General features: G+C 47.4%; 1 protein-coding gene across 1 annotated transcript in view; it reads right to left on the minus strand.

The window, feature by feature from the left end:
* LOC149333894 (uncharacterized) overlaps positions 1 to 13,464 on the minus strand; it is a 42,897-nt gene extending 29,433 nt beyond the window's left edge. The window contains exon 1 of the mRNA XM_089556137.1: positions 13,347 to 13,464. Within this exon, the coding sequence (XP_089412263.1) occupies positions 13,347 to 13,357 (11 nt within the window). The 5' untranslated portion in view covers positions 13,358 to 13,464. The remainder of the gene's footprint in view (positions 1 to 13,346) is intronic.
* Positions 13,465 to 14,181: the final 717 nt, after the last annotated feature.

Here is a 14,181-nt window from a genome sequence, read left to right on the forward strand (position 1 = left end):
CCCGCTTCTCCAAAGCACAGCTGTCGTGTTTTCGCTCTTGCGCTTATTAGGGAACGTTGCAACCTAGTATATTCCGGTCGCTCACAGCTGACCTGGACGACGACGATGTACCGTTCGTGCTATCGCGTATCGGCCGCCATTACCGCTTCCGCCTGCCTGGCTTTAGGTCCTCAAGGGAGTCTCCCTCCAAGTACATTCATATGCAGCATGAGGAGGAAGAAACTTTGGTTTATGGTTTATAGGGGTTTAACGTCGCAAAGCGACTCAGGCTATAAGGGACGCTGTAGTGAAGGGCTCCGGGAATTTCGACCACCCGGGGATCTTTACTGTGCATTGACATCGCCAAGTACACGGGCCTCTGGAATTTGGCCTCCATCGAAATTTGGCCGCCGCGGCCGGGATCGAACCCGAGTCTTTCGGGCCAGCAGCCGAGCGCCATAACCACTCTGCCACCGCGGCGGGGGGAACAGACTTTGAGCATTAATTTATTGATTACTTGCCTTGATTATTGATTACTTGATTACGTTTTTAGCTCTAGCACAAGTACTTTCATGCGGTCAGATGAGTCCATCTCCGGAACGGTTGGTTGCCCCTATTTCAGGGCTCCGCTGGATGCTGCCGTCAGCTGAGTTTGCGGTATGCGACCGATCTGGTCATCGCGGCAGTCGCTGGAGAACAGACCCTCCCATTGCTCCGCATTTGGGTTTGGTATAACTGGAACGACGTCGACTTTTTGACATACCTATGTTTGTGATACAGTGTAGGTCTTTCATTGCACCATGGACATTTGTGTGCATAAAGTATGGGGGGAATTTTACTTAGTGTGTTTAGGTTTGGATATGACCCCGTTTTTAGTTGTCTCCATGTGACAGCCTGTGCTTTGTTTAATAATTTGTGCGGTTGTGGGTACCGCATCCTGCTACCTTTATAGTTGTTCATATGGCTGAGTATTCCTGAGGTATTGGCAGGGATTCCTCAAGGTCGTTGGCGTTGGATGCTCGTTAGTTAGAATATACTGGAGCTATCCTGTCCACCTCTTCGTTCCCTGCCACCCCCGTGTGCCCTGGTACCCAGATTATCTTATGTTTGATCGGCTTGTGTGGTTCTGCATCTTTTTGTTGCGCGAACTGTGTAATCCAATTGTGAACTGCTGTTCCCTTGCAAGACTGTTAAACTTTGCTATAGTCTTCTGCATGTTAATATTAAGACCCACCATTCTGCTCTGCCGGTCTAGCTCATGGATCATGCTTTGAACTTTATCTTCTGAGGGACTCCGCAAGGCAATTTCATCAGCGAATCGCAAATTACTTAGGTATTCTTCATTAACTCTTATCGCCAAAAGCTCCAATCCAGACTTCGGAATACGTCTTGTAAACAGGAGGTGAATAGCATTGGCGAGCGCTTCTCTCCTTGCCCGACACCTTTCAGTAATGATATTTTATTGCTGTCTTTGTGAAGTACTATGGCAGCTCTGCAGTCGTTCTAGATATTTTCCAGTATTTTCCCATAAGACTATTCTACACCCTGATTCCACAATGCCTGCATGGCTGCTGAGGTTTCGACTGGGTCAAATGCTTTCTCCTAAGCAATATACGCTATATTTAGGGGTTGGTTATATTCTGCGTATTGCTCTATCAGCTGAATGACAATGTGAATATGGTCTATTATCAAGTATCCTTCATGAAAGCCTTCCTGATCATTTTCCGACCGAAATCTAAGGTTGTCCTCATTCTATTTGCGATTATCTGAATAAATACGTTGTAGGCAGCAGACAGTAAGCTGATTGGCCTGCAGTCGTTGAAGTTTTTGACTTCTCTTTCTTAGCATTTATACCGTACAGGCAAATGGTACGTCGGAAAGCTAAAGGGAGGGGAGGGGGGGGTAGCATTGTCTACTCGTTGAATCTCCGCTTCATCGGGTAAACAACGATTGTTTTGTAGCAATCTTTTTGGGACAACCTCTCGGCCTGACCGACGGTGGTCGCTGAGGAATTCTTGCATGGTTGCACGTCCCGAGGTAAAACGCCTAGCACACAGTGTATTATCTGATTTGCTGAAGCACCGCGTATCCCAATATTTATTGGTTGGATTGTTTTCGAATGCCTTACAATTAGTCTCGCTATGCAATTTAACAATATGTTCGTTCATAGAACAAATCATATTAGGTTTAAATTCTGAAAAAAAAGCAAAATCATCAACGAATAAAAAATTTCTTGACGCGTAAGCTGTGACCAAGCCGGAATTTGCTCAGTCCATGGAACCATTGGTTCAGCTGGCTTAATACGAGTTCTTAATCAAGCACTTGCATTAATTGTGCTTATGTTCGGAATATACTTGATTTGCACAGTATCTAAAAATGTATTGGGTGCCTTATTAGGCAAGCATTAGGGTAGGAGAGAATCAACTTGCACAATCTCGTGATGGGCTAAGGTAGTATTTGCAGTGAACGGCTCCGGATTAATTTCGACCACACGACTTCTTTTACCCGTTCTTACAGCACACAGGTTTTGAACCTTTTGCCGCCGCCCAAACGCGGCCAGCGAAGCCAGGACTGAATGCCGCAACCTTGGCCTAAGCAGCTAAATGCTACAGCTACCGAGCGACCCCTCGTGTAGTTATGAAGTATTGATTAGCCACCGTTTTCTACTGTGCTTTTGTGAGATATCCAAACTGTTACGACGAACAATTTGACACTCACGGAATTCAGGACGGTTTCTACCGCTTCTGAGATTCGGACATAAGGAAGACACTGTCCATGGAGCTCACACGAGAATGTCCAACCTGATTCATTTATAACGCTTGGTGTCCATAAGTAAATGTTGGCATAATAGCTGTGTTTAAGCCTGCACTTCTGAAAGTTGCAAAAATAGCGCCCTTTGTTGACAATTAAGCATGTGGTGGAGGATCTGGCAATCTTGCATTACTACAAAGTGATTGGTAAATTTCTTTTTGTAATATTCTTTACTGACATCATCGAAAAATGGGAAGAAATTTTCACATATTGCGCGAAACATATAAGAGTTATATTAGATTTAATTACTGGAAAGAGTACCACCAAAATGAACAAATACAGCCTACATTAACAATGATTACTTCCTCAATGGTCAGTAAAAAAATGCCACATACCTAACGCAGATATCTTCAGATACTTCTGTGGGCAGAACAATGTATTCTTTTCACAACATATGAAGAGTTCTTGTGCGCCTTCTGAAGCCCGCGCAGATGACATCATCGACAGAAATTTTGAATGCGCTCCTCGTAGACTGAAGACGTTTATTGCGTGCGCTCGCAAGTATTAGTACTTTTTAGAAGCTTCGGACTGCAGAGCCCTCTCTGCCTCGCGGAAAAAAAGATCAGCGAAACAAAACGGTTTAATGCTTGCGTGTCCTGACAGGACAAAGAGAACGCTAGAGTGGGTCCGCGTGACACTGCAGTATGTATGTGGTTCCCTACAAAGGTCTTTTAGAAAAGCATTGTTGTTGCCTTGAAATTCAGTAGTCAAAAGCCAGTTATAGCGCTACATCAGCAGGCTTATGTGTAGCGCATATATTTTTATTACTGTGGACGCTGTTTATCAAGAATCAGGTCTACACATAAATAATGCAACCCCAAATCTGCACTCCAGCATTGTAACGTGGCAAGGAACGGACGATTCTTGGAAGGGTCAAAAATAGGATTGTAATGCGAAGCCTGCAACATGGTATGATATATGTCTAAGCAGTACCGAGAAATACAACACTTACAGTAAACAAACTGCTGGGCTGTTCATACTTGAGGTAGTCTTTGCTTGACATTTCAGCTCATGCAGATATTCTAAATGCTGCGGCAGTTCTTGCGATCGGCAGACGTCGGCCAGAAGCAAGCGGAGAAGAAGCTGTATTTACAACTGTTTTTGGTACCCTGTGCTTTTTATTAAACACGCTAACACAACAAGAACCTTGCCAATACAGCCAGCGGCATCAGTCGGGCCTTCCACAGTCATCAACTGATGCACTGTTTGAACAGCTTGAGCGAAAACAGGACACGGCCAGACTGTCAAGCACGGTTCATCACTTGATTAGAAGTGTACTGCAGGAGGGCTCATAAAAATGCAAAGCAGCGACGCCTCATTATGATCGTTGGAATTTTTGATCGTTCTTAAAAATTAAAGGAACACACCACTAACGGACCGGTGAGGCGCGCGTGACCTGAACATGCACTTACGAGTGCGCACATCGATGGATAGCCGCTAACATGCCCGGGCCTCCTCACGGCTGCCGTTCGCTTCCTTAATTCCACTTTCTAAACGCGCACACAGTTGCTCTGGTAGTCATTGACATCTGGCGTCAATCCGCTGATATAATCTGACTTGAATAGAATGATGTCTATTGACATTTTTACGTGCCTGCAAAACGTCAGGAAGGCTGGCGCCAAGCCCTTCTAGTGATTTGCACTCATGCGTAGAACGAAGTGGATGGCGTCCAGGTGCATATGCGAGTCATTGTACCCATTCTCATATGAGAATAAAAGCGGCCTCATATCTTCATTTGACATCCCTCATATAAAACTGTGCGTAGTCGCACGCAGTGTCCTTCTGCTGGACACCCAATGCTGGTCGCGTAATAGAAGGTCTCGCGACGTAAGGTACAATGCATTGCCACTGATCGGCTAATTGAGGAAGTTCGTAGTGTCAAACCACATCAGGCATCTTCGGCAGGATCTGCCACGCAGTCACTTTTTGTAGCAGGAGCAATTCAATGATACCACTGCAATAAGACGTAACTACGACACAGTGTTGGTGCGCTGTTTTGCTATGTGGCTGCGGTCTAAAAAAATCGCATTCTAGGACCTCGTGGTATTATGGGGTTGCGAAGGACTGCAGCAAGCCAGGTGGCTTTTACTTCTAGCCCTTCTCTATTGGCATACGTGGCATGGTCTGAAGTGCCTACGTACATGGTCTGTTCTGAAAGTAGTAGGACTGGTTTTTTCCTGGGCGAACGGGTGGACGAGAGGTGGTATGCGCGTGCAGGATCGTTGAAGGGGGATATTGGGAATGCTAGGGAAAATCGGCAGTCAGCTCTCGGCCGTTGATGAGAGGAGGTCGCTTGTACTGTGAACCCCTGTCTAAACGTCTCGTCACGCAGAATCATCGCGCGTTTACTGGATCAGAGATACGCGATAACATTTTGAGTAAATCTTGGTAAAACGCGCAAAGAGACTCACAACATGATTAACGAGGCCTACGATGACGCTTCCATGGGTTGATCAGGTGTTTTTTGAGTGGCACAAGCCGTTCCGAGAAGGTAAGGAAAGAGTGGAGGAAGACGACCGCTCCAGACGCCCTTCGACCAGCAAGACCAACGAAAATGCGTAGCGAGTGAAACATTTACTTAACGTGATAGTAGAATGAGTATTAGAATGATTGCTGATGACTTGAGCATTCCTAAAACCCAAGTTTTTGAGATCGTGACAGAAAACTTATCAATGAAGAAAGCGTGCGCGAAGTTGGTGCCGGGACTGTTGTCAGAGGAGGAAACGGCCAACCGGTAGGTTCTTCTTCATCATGTGAATGAGGACCGCGATTTTTTGCCCAGCACAAGGCGGCAACGCTGCCTCAGCCCCCCTACAGCCTCGACTTGGCCCCGCCAGACTTTTTTCTATTCCCGGGAATAAAATCGACGCTCAAGGGGAAACATCACGGATTGGTAGAGGTGGTTCAACAGGCCGTGACGAGGGAGCTAAACAGCATTCCGATCCAGGCGCTCCTGGAGGCGCACGAAAACTGTAAAACTCATTGGCAGCAGCGTGTAGGTGCGGAAGGGTGCTACCTTGAAAAATTGTAGTCGTTTGTACTATTCTCCTGAGTAAATTTTGTTTAAAAAAATCAGTCCTACTACTTTCAGAACAAACCATGTATGTCACCCTGTGAGGTCTTCGGAGTGCTCCAGTGACCTTCAGTGTCGTGACATTGCGCGTATCCTCAGTTTTCGTGGAAAAAAGGCATTCAAACGCTCATCTCAATAATCTCCTTTGTGTAGCGTGTATTTTATCAAACATCTGTCACTGTACAGCTGGAAGTTCCCCACCACATTCTTATAACTAGCAGCTACATTAAAGAAAGCGCAAACGACACTATAAATATCTTTACAGCGCAATTATGTTTGCCTTGTTGGAAGGTCTGTCTCTCCAAAAAGATATGCAACCATCTCCTTACAAAATAAGTATGCTGGCTGCTGCTGAGAACCGCTTTTCTGCTGCACACTTCATCGAGGGGTATCCCCTTTCCATCGAGGTACAAGCTCTCTCGGTGCTTCGCACACGGGGCGCTACCCGCTATAAGCTTCATTCCCAGGTGATGATGATGTCCTCACTCCTAATGCACGACGAGTCAGCTGCCGTTCTTCCTGGTAACTGGAGCACCGCATCCACGAGTACACATCTGCAGTCTTTTCATCTCTTTCATAACGGCATGCGCTAGCTCCAAACCTTACCTCCCACATGATAGTCTCCTCACCCCATTTTGTCACGCCGCCACTGCAGGCGAAACTCGCCGTCAAAAACTACTGAGCATGTAGCCCGTGTTAACGGGCCGCGCAGGTTTGAGCCTGGACTCTGCGCGCTGACAGCATTCGCATCCTGCTTCTTCCGCCGTAAAGAGTGCGCCATTAAGAGCCAACAGATTAAGCGCACAAACCGCGCCTGCCGACAAAGGCAAAGCTACACCAAATTGAATTGTTCGTTTCACTGAGTGCCGTGGGGAGGTAGCCATCACCAAGTGGGGGTAGTTCGACGAGTATCTATGATGAGTGGTAGCGCGGCAAAGTAGTTCAGCGACCTTCCCCTGCGGATGCACTTTAGACCTAATGGAACGGTGATGTTTGGAAACCTCTACCACCTGGCTTGGCTTCGCATAGTCTCCAGGATACGCCAAAGGAGTAGTATGGCCGCTATCTGTACCTGGGAGTTCAAGCATGGAAATCCATGCTCCTAACTATAGCAGATTTGCAGTTGTGCTTCCTGCAGGTAGTCTCCTCTATTGGAGTTCTAGAGAAATACCACACTGCGCGCCGCTTTGTGAGGGTTATTATTACCACGTATCATTGTAGCGTCCGTTCGTTCGCGCAAGGCCGCAGAAAAGGGGTGTTATCATTTTTGTTCGTGACGCGAGAAGCGACCGGACTTATCTCGATTGTTCACAGCCATGAACAGCTGCATCCACGTGTTTCTCGATTACTCTAGATGATCTCGACCTGTTATCTCGAAGTTTCCTTGCCGGCTTTAAATTGAACGATGCCGCGAGCAGCGGGCATTCGTAGTTCGACGACTGACGAGCACGTTTGTTGCTTACGCCGCCGCCGAGTGATTCAGTTCTTTTTCGGGCGCAAGTCAGCCCAAATGAAGAGCTTCGTTTGCAAGGCTTGTTGCTGTTTTCCTGACTGCTGGATTGCCGTCACTACAACGTGACATCTGGTGGAGGTGCGGGGTATACTCCCATGTTCCGGACACCCCCTACAAGTCGTGACGCCAGCCCTCTGAGTCATTCACCGCAGGACCTGAGTCCAGTCCCCCGCGCAAGCCGACGTCTGCTAGGTGACGCACCTGAGTTCGGGACTCTGCCCGACCCTACCCTGGAAGCGAAAGCCAGTAGCAACGTCCACCATGAGCTTGCCCCAGACGACGACTCCAATCATTTTTCACCAGCCCAGGGTGCCACCAACCTTCGACGCTACGCCTGGTACCGACCCGGAAGAATGGCTGGAAGAGATCGACCGTGTGGCTATCTTCAACAACTGGGACGATGCCACTAAACTTAGGTACGTCTTCTTCGCCTTGGAGGGACCAGCAAGAATCTGGTTTGAGAATGAGGAAGCTAGCCTGACGAACTCGGAAGCCTTCAAGGAGCAGCTTCTCAAGACCTTCACAAACATCGTGCGAAAGTAGAGAGCCCAGCAGCTGCTACAGTTTCGCATAGAACACCCAAACGAGACCATTGCAGTGTACACTGAGGAAATAAAGCGTCTCTTCCAACGTCTCTTCCCCTCTGCACTTCGATTTGAAGACATAAAGGCTGATGTGGATTCCGTTTTCTAGGACCGTTCGTCAAAGTTCTCGTAACATAAACAGTAAGCAAATAATGTTATTCCAGTGCTAAATAGAAGCATGCAGAGATGTGAGAGAGCAGAAATCTGGAAGCTAAAATGAAAGAGGAAGGCAGTAGCTTTTAAACACCAGTATAGTTAACGGGATGGCCGAAGCCAGCGACAACTTCTGGAGATATATCAGTCCTATAATTTCCTCCACAGGTATTTTGATATAAATGGTACTTCCATCTCACATGTGTTTAAAGCAGCCAATGGACTTAACGAGCAGTCAAAATCAATCTTTACAGGTATAATAGCTCTACGCCTCCTATTTAGGAAATTCATATTTAAGTGTCTTGTGAATATATTCTGCTACTGATTCTAGCTAAGCGGAAAGCACCCGGTCTAGGCAACCATCTGAATATATTTTCAAAGAGGTACCTAGAATGTTCCTCTAAATAGTTTATAGTTATTCATCAATGCTTAATTTATAGGAGCCTTGCTGGATTGTTGAAAATTATGCAAAATTAAGCCTTTCTTTAAGCAAAGTAGCGAACAGCTTATTCATAATTTCCACCCCCTAGCTCTAAACACCACGTTAGGCAAGTTGCTAGAGCACATTATTCATAAGGACCTTTAAATTTCTTGGATGGGCAGTAAACTCTGCCCCCTGCGCAACATGGCTTGAGGCACGGCTTCTCAAGCATAACCCAACTAGTATAAGCCGTTCATGATTTAACCTGAGCTATTAATGACTCAAGTCAAATTGAATCGATATTCCTTGACTTCGCCAAAGCGTTCGATAAAATCTCGCACACTAACTGGTGATAAAACGGCGGGTCATAGCGAAACAAAAGCTTCTCATTGATTGGATACAGTCCTACCTGTCGCCTAGACATCTGTATGTGGTCTTTATCGAGTTTCCTACAGGAACATTGTTAGTTCCTTCCGGTGTTCCACGGGGCTCCGTATAGGGCCCACTGCTGTTTTTACTCTTGATAACCGACATTGTTGACAAACTAAAATGCAGGATCAGGGTCAACGCAGTCAACATTACTTTATGTAGTGCGATTTACTAAAACGATCATATGGTCACATTAACTGTTGCATAGAGAGGCTACTGGAATAGCGTGACACATGGCAGATGTCTGCCAGCCACAAAAAAGTGGTATCATGTCGGAAACTAACAAAAACAAACACTTATGTTTGAGTACCAAGCCAATGAGTGTCTACGTTAGCGTGTTACAGAGGAGAAAGGTCTTGAATGATATATTACATGCAATCTGCACTGTGACCACCATGTCAAATTTGTTACAAACAGTGCAATGAATAAGATGAAATAGCTGACACCTGCTCTCTTTTACGCTGCAAGTAACACACTTGTCAAGTAGAACGGATGCAGAATAACCAGTAAGGCGCAAAGACAGTTTCTAACCTTGTTCAGAGAGTTGGGATTGTATCCATCTCAGAAAAAAAGCAGAACATATCGCATGTGCTTTATGCTTAACATCATAAAAGGACATTTAGAGAGCGATACATCCGAGTATGTTGCGTTTTGAGGTGGTTATGTCGATTCATATAAGAACAGCTTCACTTCCGGTTGATTGCACCTGCTGAAATATTCTGCTTAAATATGGCTTCTTGCATACTGTAGCATATCGCAATCAAATGGATTGTCTCTCTGAATTATTTTGACAATTTTTTGATAACGCGCTGCGATTTGTTGTAATCTGCTTTTATTATCATGTGCCAACAGCCGCATCATTGTATAACTGCTTGTTTCGGCGGTTGCAACTGATGTTTTCTGCGTTCTTTTTTAAACACATAACACAAAATATTCAATTCTTTACATGATTCTTACCCTTGCTCTTCTTGTGTTTCTTTTAATAGTTCTTTTAATATGTAACTCGTTAACAGGCGTTAGGAATATTGCAAAAAAAGTGTAAGCGTTTAAAGTTCTTATGATCGAGACTTTATAAACGGCGGGCAGCTAGGGCGAAAAGTCAGCTACATCGACTCTTCTCGGCCGTCAAACCGCGAGGAAAATTCCAGGCAGTCTTTCTGACTTGAGAAGAAGCAGAAAATAAAACCATTCAAAACAAAAAAATGTCCCACCGCCTTATGAAATTCCTTTCATGGTTTATCGTTTTTCAGCGTCCAATTTAAATTGCGAATTTATTGATGGGGATAAAAAAAAACACTGCTCATGCGACAGCCGCGTGAGCGCAGCGTTATGGCGCGAAGCGAGCGTGAATGCCATCTTGAGCGGCTGGGTAGAATGCTGTCTTATGATCGATTCGCACCCGTAATGGCAAGGGAAACTGCCTGATCAGTGAGAACTGGCGGGTCAACCGAGAATGGAGGTTTAGCGCCAGGGACATTGCCTATTATGATGTCGTACAGGGGTGTAGACATGCACCGCGCGATGGCCTTACCCGAAAAGTATGGTGAAGAAATCACCACCTCCGCTTCCGGAACTTCTACACGGGTCCCAGTGGCCAAGAATAATGTAGCCTGTTTCCCTATAAGTGCCGCTGCCGGTACAAGGGACTCACGCACAACAATGCCGGTGCTGCCCGTATCCCGTAATACCGAACCAGGCTGGCCGAACACCTCGCCGTGCCCCACGGGCATAGCAGTTTCCACCGGGTTGGAAGGACAGACCATCTCCCCCAACTGGCCCTCTACGCGCGTTACCTCTGCCGGGTTATCGGGATGGGAATATCGAGGTGTGATGCAACAGGCGGACTCCTCACGATCTCCTGGTCTCTTAGCTTTGCATGACTGGGCATCATGTCCTACCTCGCGGCACCAGGTGCAATACAATTGCTTCGGCCTCGCCCGACAATCCGACGCCTTGTGCCCAGTCTTCTCGCACAGAAAACACCGAAGGCGGGATTGTGAACCCGAAACCTCGTCCTTGGCCTTATTTAACGTATGCTCCCCCTGCTCTTTAAAGAACAACAAGTTATTTTGCCACTGTGCTTCGAGAAAATGATCAGCAGCCTCCGCCAGCTTGCAAACTGTCTTGCCCTCCCGCTCACGTAAGAGAAGGGCTAAACGGGAATGACAGTTGTTCAGAAATTGTTCGCTCACGACCATCTCACGAACTACCTCAAAAGTGCGGCCTTCTCCCCGCATCTCGACCCAACGGTCAAAGAAACTAAACAACCTGGCAGCATATTGCGAGGCCATTTCGCCATCCTGGGTCTTGCTCTGGCGAAACTTTTGCCGGTACCCTTCCGCGGTGAACCTAAACCTCTGAAGCTTTGTCATAGTCCACTGAATCCTCAGGCGAGAGCCGACCGAAGACCCTAAGTGCTTCGCCACCAAGGCACAAGCTCAACGTCGTTGCCCACTTTTCTTTTGGCCAGCCCTGCCCCGTGGCCACATGCTCAAACCTCTTTAAGTAGGCATCGAGGTCATCCCGCGCTTCATTGAACTGTGGTATGAGGCTATGCGGGTTAATGGAGCTGGCCGGTGAGACGCTACGCTCTCCACGGTCACTTGGAGGATTTGCGCCACCCTCCATGAGCCTTATTTGTAGCTGCAAGTTCCGCGCCTCTAACTCCAATTTCTGTTTCTCCGTCTCTAAATTCCGTGCCTCTAATTCCAATTTCTGCTTCGCAGCTTCACGCTCCGTCTCTAAATTCCGTGCCTCTAACTCCAATTTCTGCTTCGCAGCTTCACGCTCAGCGGCTCTCTTTCCCGTGCCTTACGAAGCTCGTCCTCCACCCACGCTCGTAACTCCGCGCCGCACAAGCCCATGCGCTCGCCTAAAGCAACCAAATCTGACGCGCTCATACTGTGCCTAAATTAACACACCAGGCAAAGAAATAAAAACCGACCTCGTCCTGTCGTAGTGGACGCCAAATTTGTGAGGATCTGTGTGATTGCAGGTCTTATTTTACACAAACACAAAGGTATAAACAATAAACGAGGCGGCTTTTATAGAAAAGGAAACCAATTTCAGTATGAGCGTGAAAAAAGGAAAGGAACAAGAGAGCAACGCAGCAACACACGGGAAAAACACACGGGGGAACAGAACAAAGTGCTTACGAAAAATACAGAAAAAAGAAAGTCAAAAAGGAAAATCACACTACTTGTCTCTCATTCGAGCGTCGAGCGGGGAAGACTGGCTCGGTGTCGGGTAGTCAGGGAGTCTCTGGGCTTTCCAGTGTCGATGCACTGTTGCCGGCGTTTCTCCGTTGGCCTTCAACGCTACCGCAGCGTCAGCGTCCGTGGGCTCCCGGCACGGTTCCCAGGTCTGGTATCCCGGGAAGGTCACGTAGGCGCCAGAGGCGGCCTGTGTGGAGCAGCTGACGGATGGACGGAGAAGAGTGGCGCCTGGGCCTGGTGGTTGAGGCTCTCGACGATGGATGTCCAGGTCTGGTGGCCCGGACGTCTGCGGCTAAGGCCCAAGCCCGGAACTCGGGGAGCCAGCAGAACTCGTCCACGTCCGTCGCCCACCGCGCTCTTCTCTTCTCTCCCCCGTAATCCTCTTCTACCTGTCCCGGCGTTCCCCTCCGCACGCGCTCCTCGTGCTTTGTCTTCTCCTCACGAACGACGCTGGGTGGCGCTATCTCCTTACAGATGCCTACCAATGCCCACCCTAAACAGGTGTGGGATCAAGCCAGTTTCAAAAAATTGGCGGGGGTTTATCTTTGGTTAAGCCTGATAGGTTGCGAAAGTAATAGCACAGCGCCTCCAACTAAAGGAACGCATGCGCCGCGTCTACAGGTCACGCGTGGCTACCGGCCGCCGCTGCGCGACGACTCAAAGCGTCTTCGATATTTTTTTTTATATTTTGTTTTTGATGTTGTTGCGACTGAGAGAAAGAAAACATAATCTACAGCTGGTATGACGTCACAGCGGCAGTAGCGCCACAAGTGCGCGGCGCGGCGTAATTGCAGCCGGGCTATCTGAAGGAGCGAGTTGGTCGCCCATATTACCTCCGCAAAAGGTTAAACGTAACTGCGGCCGGGTTACGCGAAGCCTTGAAAGTACGAGTAGTACTGCTTTGGCAATAAAGCTAACTTCGCGAACATATAACGGCTTAAGCGATGAACTTCGATGATCCGGGCCGTAGAATCAGTCAGCGTCAGACAGTCACTGTCACTTATATCTGGGTAAACATCCGTAATGACTCAAGCAGTAGTCATGTTTTCCATGAGCAACAAAAAAGCAAAGTCGCATGTCGCCAACTCACAAATGTCTTTCAGCTTGCCCACTACGACAAAGATTTCGCATCTATGGTCATGAGCATCTCCCAAGCTTTTATAGTTACCTCTCGGACATGTCCCGTAGCCACCTGGTCGAAGAAATGGGCCAGCCGCTGCGTGTTCATGGTACTAAAATTACCAATTGCCGTTGTTGGTACAAATGAATTGGAGAACGCCCTTCGTTTGTCAACAGTCGTTTTCGTGTGGCTCCGCCGATGTTGATGTCCTGCGCGCTTCTGTTTTCAGGCGGCGCGACTCAACAATAGTGCAGCGGCTGTCGCATTCCATCTAGTCACCGTGGAATAATCAGAAGAAGCTGGAAGCTCCAAGTCCGCGACGTTGTAACCAACTGGATGTGCCGCAGTCTGCTTGACGGCGACGACGAGAGGGCGCATGGTACGTGCGCTCACCATCCCGAAGGGTGAGGAGGTTACAGTTCGCTCGCAAAGTGAAAAACCACAGAAAAGTGGAAGAGCTGGTAGGAAGATACGTTCAGTACTTCCACCTCACATTCGTACGGAATTCCTGCTTATCGAAAGGTTATCACGTATAGATGTGAAAAGCCCTATTGTGATTAACCTTCGACCTTATATTAGTTTGAAAAGGTGGAAAATGAATTGCTGCTTCTGCTGCCACAGGTAATTTAAGCATGAAGACGGAGCGACCTCAAGAGAGTTTTCTTCTGGCTAATGATAGAAATTCTGCTACATCGCCAACACCTTTCACACGCTAAACACGGAGTTTTTAACTAGATTTTTAAGCAGTAAATGCGCCGCTGTGCGACAATATAGAGACAGGCAAAAATTACGTTGACTACAGTTAGAGACGAAAGACCTACCGGACGACACAAACATCGACCTGCACAGTCCTACGCCCTAAACACGAAAGGAGTAAAAACGG

This window comes from Amblyomma mixtum, chromosome 8, assembly GCF_055824585.1.
Source record: "Amblyomma mixtum isolate Tamu chromosome 8, ASM5582458v1, whole genome shotgun sequence".
NCBI lineage: Eukaryota > Metazoa > Arthropoda > Arachnida > Ixodida > Ixodidae > Amblyomma > Amblyomma mixtum.